The 9018-nt window shown below is 26.7% G+C and overlaps 1 protein-coding gene across 1 annotated transcript; it reads right to left on the bottom strand.

The window, feature by feature from the left end:
• Positions 1-6149: 6149 nt before the first annotated feature.
• On the bottom strand, positions 6150-7337 carry LOC145835234 (N(6)-adenine-specific methyltransferase METTL4-like). Its single transcript, XM_082942799.1, has one exon. The coding sequence runs from the start codon at positions 7335-7337 to the stop codon at positions 6150-6152; it is 1188 nt and encodes a 395-aa protein (XP_082798925.1).
• Positions 7338-9018: the final 1681 nt, after the last annotated feature.

Here is a 9018-nt window from a genome sequence, read left to right on the forward strand (position 1 = left end):
GATGAATTTTTGTAGATAGTTGTGTTTTAAACGATTTTTATTTTTAATACGTAATAAATTATAGCTTTGTATAGAAAAAAAACTTAATTCTCCATTTACATTTAATTCTCTAATTTAATTTTCAATGTATACTTAGCTGAAAAAAGTAGTTTTAACTTATAAGTAATTCTAAAACTAAAATTTGAAGACAAAATAGTTCGATTTAAGACGAAATAAATGAATAAAATATATTAGCTAAGTTTAAATCTAGTAGTGTTTATTTAAAGACTGATCAGTATATTTTTAATGACAGTTACTGAACTGGGATACGCATGACTAAATAGATTAATTACTTCTGTATTTAGATGTATAATTTAAAATAGTGTAGTAAAATAACTTTTGAAAATAATAAGACAATAGTTTAAGAAAAACAATAAAAACTAAAACTATGGTTGGGTAACATACAACCTACAACAAATTGTTGTATTTAGCTACAAATGAAACTATTTAAGTTGTTTGAATAGTTTACAATTATGAAATAAACTTGATTGAGAGTAAACGGTCGTGCTAATTTTATCAATTAGTGTTATAATCTAGTGATTAGGCAAGCTAATAACAATTTTTATTGGAAGAATACAAAAATAAAACGGTCTTTTAAGGTAAATATCTAATGTAGCAGTCTAAAGCACAAATTACTGCTACATCTGCCCGCTAAATAGAAAACTTGCTCTTCGTTATTAACATTTTTTTAATTACCAAACTTACTTTAAAAACTCAAGTAATGCAAGAACAGCTCTAAATTTAAAACTGTTTGTGAATACAGTAGCTACTATATACTAAACGTTATTTAAAGATTTTTGGTAAAATTAAGTTTTAAAAGTTTTTGCCACCAAATCAATGACAAAAAGCACATGTTAGTCAATATTAAAAGCAGTAATAAAAACGTTTGATTAAATCACATTTCTTCATTCAAAATTATTTGTTTAAAGCTTGTTTACTTTTAACCTTCGTTTAACAAACTTAGAGACTTCAAATGCTTTATAGACAGAAATCAAATTAACAGCCAAGTAAATCACTTGTATTTCACATGCTTCTCTGCTAATTTATATCATCAAGTTTAATGAGATCTTAGAATTTACACTGGCTGAAACATCATTTGGTGCTAGTGACACATAACAACTTCATACAACTTAAAAGACAAACACGTTTTTTTTAACAGCAATGTTTGTTTAGATCATTCAATATATTCGTTTCTACATTCGTAAAATGTTCTTAGTACTTTTTTTCAGTTTCAAATGTTTATTTAGATTATAAGTCATGTTATAATATTACTTTTATATTTTTTTTTTCATATGCTTTATTACACTACAATTGTTTAAAAACTTTTGAGTCCTAAAAGTAAGAACTAATATAATAAATGTTATTTTATAAACATTAGATCATAAATGTTTTAAATTAAAAGTTTAAATTACAAAAAAAAAGCGCCATGTAGTTTTTTTAATACTATTTTTTACCAATACAAACAACCGTAGTAATCATTTTTATTCAAAGAACAGACATGATCACAACATATTAAACAAAATCTGCAGACTAATAAAATTTTAACAGGGAAGTTTACCAAAAAGAAATAATAAACCTGATATGAGCTTCAAAGACTTAAGAAAAGTACTAAGTAATACCATTTACATAAAAATCAATAAAGTGTTTCAGGGGTAATAAATTAATGTTTATAAATTAAATTCATTTGCTAATTAGTATTTTATTTTGTAGCATAAAGAAAACAAACATGGCTATTATATTAAGTTAAACAAACTTACAATATTTTTTTTTTCAATCCATAAATAAAAGAGGTAACAGGTTAGTAAAAAGTAAAGTTTCAACTTAGTTAATAAAGGAGACAGCTAAAACATTTTTCATACATAATTAATAAAAAAAGAAGCTTTGTTTAATTGCAAAACTTTTAAAAGAGCATTTTGTTTGAATAATGTTACATAAAAAAGTTAAACGTTACTTAACTGCAGTACTTATTTTCAAATTTAAAAGAAATTGGCAACAACATTATCTAACAAGCAACTAAATTATCTATTAGGAACTACATTTATGGAACGTTTAAAAAGCAGCATTCCTTTAAGTCACTAAAACTGCAGAGGAACATTAGCTTTAACAATGCAATATGTACTAATGTCTTGGTAGTCACCTTTTTAGAAAGGTAATTTCTATTTAAAAAAGTTTATTTGCTTTTTAGAAGAAATAATGTTGCAATTTACATTTATGGAGTGTTATTTGAAAACAAAATTAACTAAAACTAATTTTAGATAATTAGTTTTGTAAAAAATAATCCTATAAATATTCGTGTGATTCACCCAACACACAAAACTATCAAGCTTTTCTCAAGCCTTTCAAAACGAAAATGAAGCTCGCAATACTGGTCAGCAGGCAAATGTTGATGGATGCCAAACCAAACAGCTTCATCTTCTTGTGGAGGTTTTCCAAGTAATCCACCTTGTTGCTCAACATCAGCACCTTGTGCTTGAGCTGCGCGACAGATGTGTCTTCTTGAGCCCGGTAGCTTGTGACGTCATAGTACGTCTGTGCGGAAGCGACATCGCTCAGTTCTTCTGTCTTCATTATGGAAGCGTCATCTGTTGGGAGGGTGACGATTGGGTGATGGCTCTGTGTGTTGTGCTTGACACCACCGTCTGTTATGAAGTAATTCAAATCAGTATTCTGGCTTTACTCACTTTTATTTGTTTTGAATTAACAAGAATGTGTTTGTTGGTCACATTTCTCAGTATTTCAATATATTTTTATTTTGTTCTTTAACTTATATATTTATAAAATGAATCAAGGAATCCCCAATTTTTTGGCTTAACCCTTTTTTTTAAAACATAGTTAAAGACAAAAAAAACAACGTTTAATCAAGTTTGAATACTACAAGTATTATATAATATCATAATGAATTATTTCTTAGTCATAAAAGTTTTGTTTATAACCAACAGGTAAAATCTTAAACTAGCCTGAGTTGAACTAAGTCAGCTAGAAACTTCCTTATATAAAAGAAAACTTACAATACAAGTATATTTTAAATTAGTATTTGAGATGAAAGGTTCATACAATAAAGTGTAAAATTATTTTAAAAAAAACTATAAACAAAACAAATTTTGAACGCTTAAACTTATACAGTCATTAATACGCATTTGCATCTAAATTTAATAACTACTGTTTTACTAGGAAATATCTTAATTTTTTCATATTTAGCACAACAAATTTTTATCTAAAATTCATATCTATAATACTAGGAAATTTAATCTAAATTTTTAAAAACATTGAATAATAAAAAATAAAATAAAGTTATATTATGCAAAACATTTATTAAACCTAAATTTGCTTTTGTTTTTAGAGGTGATTTCGATTAAAAGTTTGCAATTACGATTAATGTTGATAATTCACACTAATACTCATTAGGGTCAAAGGGGCCTTGTTTGCAGGTTGGTTTTGTTTTGTCAGATTAAATCTTGGCTATCAGTTACTTCAAAGCAGCGGTCGTCAACCTAATTAATTTCTGTGTACACCAAGCTGCAAAAATTAAACTTGTGCACCCCAAGATCTAATTTTAATAAGCGCCGCTAGTAGTGGGACTACTAAACACTTTTATTAGTGCATTTCTCCTTAAAAGTCATAACTCAGTTTGTATTTAAATGCAAACCAATTAAAACTGAAGCTTAAACTTTTTATTTGATCCTATTTTTATTTGACTTCTTTGTTTGTTTTAACTTATTTTCACAAATATATTTTAGTTATATGGCTTTGTCTTCCATATTTATTAATTAAACACTTCTCCGCAATTACTACAAAATCCCCAGTTCAGTATTCTTTATATGCTTTATTAAATATTAACTACATACTTAATCTAACTCCATGTATTTTTTTTTGAAATCTGAAAATTTTGTGCAATCCCCTAAATGAGTTTCGTGTACCCTAAAAATTTCGTGCACCCCAAAAAAAGTTCTGTGTACACTAGTTAACACCATTGTACACCTTGACGACTACTGCTTTTAAGCGCATAATAAAAAGTAGGTTTTAAACATGGATAAGAGTTCTAAAGTTCAATAGGCTCATAAATATAGAAAAAAATATAGAATATATTTTCTTTCTGATTTTTTAACAAACCTTCATAAAATTTTCAGTTTATTCTTAAACAATTTATATATATACATACAATAACTTTCATAATTATGAGAGTAAGTTATTTTGTCAAAAAGGAGTACTTATTTTAGATGACTTTGAATCAAAATTTTATTTTTCAAATTTCTATTTTCTATCTATTTTATTTAAATATGAAATATTTTCTGAAACTTTATGTCTTTAGCTCAAAAAACAAAATAAAAGATAGGTTTTTAATGAATTTCCAAGCTTCCATGAAAACATTTTAAAAAATATAGGGGTCAGTAAGTTTGTTAAAGAAGCTTTTTTACAAAATTCACCAACATCAATTAAAAAAATCAAATTAAACTTTTAGTTTTATAAAAACTTATAAATACTTTTATCTTCTAAATTAGAGCAAACACTATGAATGGTAAAAAGGATGTTTACTCCCCCACCCTGATACTACCATATCTTATTTTTTGAAAACATATACACTTTCAACTAATTTCCTCTTTTCAAAATTACTACATGGTAAAATAAACCCTAGCAAGCTTTATTTTTTTAACAAAGCTTATAAAAAAAAGAAATAGTTTATGTAAAAAAATATGTATGGAAAGCTTATATATGTTAAAAATTTCGCACTGGTTTCAAATGATACAAAAAAAAACAAATTGTAAGTTTTTGGTATCATTATACAACATAAGTAAAAAAAAATACTTTTAATTTTGACTTTTTCAGATCAATTTAATAGCTTTTTTTTTTGAGCATACAAATTTTTATATTTTAAAACAAACCAACCTTCTTGTTGACTATGAACAATTTTAGGGGCGAACATTGGTTCAGTGCCCCCCACGACAATTCTGTCGGGGACTGACATCTGGGAGCTTATTCTTTGTGAATACTCTTGCTCGTACAGTAGATTGTTCATTTTTTCAATTTTACAAAATATTCTGTAATAACAAAAGTTGTTATCATTGTAAAACCAATTTCTAAAACATCATAATATTCAATGCAAAAAACTTTTATACCCAATTGTTTTTAAAGATGGAAACTACCAAAACAATTGTAACATTATCAGTAGCAATTAAAAATGGCAAATAAAAACAAGCTAGAACCAAAGATGATTTTCTTTAAATTAGTTTATAAAATTCAAATTCAAAACTTAAAACTGTGCCAATTAATTAAATTTATAAAAATTAGAAACATAGTAAAAAGTAAAAATAGTTAAATGATGCTATAAAGTAAAATTTTAAGAACAATTAAATATACCAAGGGTTCTGATAAATCTTGGAAACTCTTTTAATATTTAAGTTTTTAAAAAAATATTTAACAGTTAGACAATACGATTGCTTATATTTTTACATTTTTATTTAAGTTTAATAATGATAAGTACAAACATACTACATGAATAAACCAAAATTAAAAAACACAACTGACTTTTGGATCAAGTAAATCACTATCACCTATTAATAACTACTTATTTTTATGGACTTCTAAATAAAAACATGTACATTTGCAAAACTAGTACAGTATGTTTGTTTAAAGATTTAACAATTACTGTTCAGCTTTTCTCTAAAACATAAAAGTATTACTAAAACTTATAATGAACTGTAATTAGATATTTAAAATACCTTTGTTCATCAAGGCATACTTTGAAAACAACTACTTAAGTTTAGAAATTGTCTTTTTTGATCATGTTGGAAAAAAAATCTGTTAATCATTGTACAAACAAATTATTAAGCTTCTTAAAAAATGTAATCATTTCATAAACTAGTTCATTAAATTAAGGTAATAATAATTTATTTAAAAAATATATGATCTGTATACATGAAAGTTTATGAGAATTAAATCTTGCATATTAACTCTTTTTAGAGAGCTACAATTCTATATAAATTGTTATGATTCAAAGTGTATGAAAAACATAATATCAAAACTTTATCTAAAAACATACAATATCAAAACAAAGTCTAACAATATTGACCAAGTACAATTTTGCTACAAAAATTTATTTGTCAAGTTAAAAGTCAAATGTCACTCGAGTCAAAATAGCTCAAGTTCTGCATCTTCAAAGTCTCGTTGCCCCAACTCACCCAGCCGGGGGTCAAGCTTCTGGCAAACAGCTCGACAAACCTTGCCTCACATTCAAATTTTTCAAACATTAAGTTTAAAAGTTCATTCAGAGGGGGCTTGTGCGAGTGTGTCTTGCTTGGCACGCTAAATATGACTTTGTTTTTTACATCAATGCAGTTTTTATTCAAGTGTTCTTCCATCCGAGGCGTGCAGCCAATGAGAATTGTCTCATACGGCTTTTTGTGGGCACTATCAAATGGAAACACCGGAACACCTGTTTTGGTAACTTTCACCCAGTGCCACTCTGTCAAACACTCGAATCCCCACTCTTTAAAAATCTCGTCCTTCACAAAGTTCATGATCTTCTGCTTGTTAGTGACCCACATTACAACCATGCACTTGTCACTCATCATTCTTTTGACTGGTAACAAGTCTTTTATCTGCTGATTTGTCAGCCAACAGTACTTTTTCCCTCTCTTCACCGACTTGTTCTCCCACGGCGGGTCAGCAACAATGCAGTTGAACTTGCCAAAATTTTCAGAGTTTTCCACCAAGACTTCAGTTTGTTTTATGTCTGAAACTGCAAAGCTTGATTTTGGAGGGCAGACGTACTTTTGGTTGTCAAAGTTGAACATTACTGGAAACTTCTGGCAGTTGTAGAGCATGGAACCACTCTTTATGAATGAGTCAATCATGCCACTGCATTTGAGACAGACTAAGTTTAAACATTGCGGTCCACACTGACTGATTTCACAAGTGATGCAAAAAGATGTATCATTGGTCGGTGACTCCTTGTGAAGTTTAAAAATTTCATATGCTTTTTTTAAGCGTGGGTTAACTTTTTCATGGTATTCCAAGGAAGCAATCTCTCCTTTGTTTAGAGGAAATTTTCTTTTTCTCCTACTTTTCTTCTGTTTGTCACCACTGTTAAGAAGAATTGAGTTATTGTTGAGGTTCACAAGATTTTTATCATCACAAGTTAAAGTAGAAATGTGAGGATCATTTATGTTAAAGTGCTCTTCTTTTATTTTTAACTGTGTTAACAGTTTTTCTTTTTCGCATTTCAGACAGACTTGGTAGGTTTTATTCAAGTGATGTTGGTGGTTAATAATAAAGACATTTTCATTTAATTTAGTGAGCATTATTTGTGTTTAAGTCAGCCTAAAACATATAAATTATGAAAACTTAAAAAAGTAAAAACTAAACTTATTACCAAATTAAAACTATTCATAGTTATTTTTAAAACAAAAACATTCACTTAGTACTTTATTTTTAACTCAAAAATAATAATTGAAAACTTATATGTTACTCAGTTATTTGCACAAATACTTAGTTGTTTTTGAAGGTTTTTTAATTAACAATTTATTAACTTAATAAGAAAATTATAGACTAATCTAAACAATGTTTTCAAATTTCGAAAATCCGATTAGTAGTAGACACCAAACATACTTTTTTTGACATTTTGTATTTACAAATTGAGTATGTAAATAATCATTATATGTTACCCACTTGATACACCAAAACTTTTAAGCTTTTACTTAACTTTTTTTTTTATTTTAACAACAAATTTTTTGTACAAAAATTTAAATAAGTTTAGACATAAAAAAATCCATAACAATTATCATTTCAAAGCTTAACAAAACTACTGAAAAATAGATACATTTTTTCAAGTTGTTACAATTTTATTCTTTTTTAAAAACTTGTTTTTGTCTTTCTGCTTTTATTTTGCCATTTAAAAATACCTTAAAAAAAACAACGTAATTTAGTTTTCAGTGTTATAAACAAAAAAATATCTGACTAGGCAGTAATACTTGCCAATAACTGATATTTCTTAATATGTTCAGCATAGTTTCTATTTAAGGCAATATTTTTATATCTTATTTTTTTTTAACAGTTTTATTTATGTTAAATTTATATTCTATAATTGTAAAAACAACATGAAAAATTGAACAGGCATTTCAAATAGCAGTAGAGTCTATAAAAGTATTTAGAATAGTTTAACAAATAAAATTAATAACCACTAAACTAATTAAAGTATTTAGAATAGTTTAACAAATAAAGTTAATAACCACTAAACTAATTAAGCACAAAAGAGATCTTAAATTTACAAAAAACTCAGCTTTTCCATTGGTGGCCACATCTTATTAATGAAAATTGTAAAACCAAGGTGCAATTTAATATCTATTTAGATATTATATAGAGCTCAAACAGCAGAAAAAAAATTGCTTTTCTACATGCTTTGCACAATGTAGTAAACTTATCTACTTACACAAGAATGAAGCACTACTACTTTCAATTTCATGCTTAAAAAAGTACAAGTCCAAAAGTTGCTATATTTGAAAAATACAACTATCATTGTGTGCAGTGTAAAAAAATTATGAAATACTGGAGTTCATCTACTGTAATATTTAACTTTACAAGATTAGGTTATGAAAAATAAGGTAAAAAAAATGTATGAATATTTGTTTTATTATTAAGTTTACACATTTACAAAATTTGCTTCACCAACTCAATGAATTTCTAAAAACTTTAGTTAAAAAAAAACTTTCTGCTATTCAAAATAATTCCAAGTTGAAAGGATTATGTTTATGTACATTAGTTCCTTTCACAATCAACAATAACTAACAAAAAAAGTACTTTTATTTCATGCGCAAAAGAATTCACCTTCTAAAGATGGTAAATTGAGTATATGACAGAAATTACTAATTGTGGCTATTTTGGATACTTTTGATAAGCTACAAAATACTAAAATTAATTTCAAAAGTTTATATTTTATTGTAGAGTTTTATCTGAGCTATCAGACATTTTCAACTGATAAATGAA

This window comes from Thalia democratica, chromosome 1 (assembly GCF_965202585.1).
Source record: "Thalia democratica chromosome 1, ktThaDemo2.hap1.1, whole genome shotgun sequence".
Lineage (NCBI taxonomy): Eukaryota > Metazoa > Chordata > Thaliacea > Salpida > Salpidae > Thalia > Thalia democratica.

Bases quoted from the DNA above. Each gene is read 5' to 3' on its own strand.
- LOC145835234 (XM_082942799.1), bottom strand. From the start codon at position 7,337: ATGCTCACTAAATTAAATGAAAATGTCTTTATTATTAACCACCAACAT.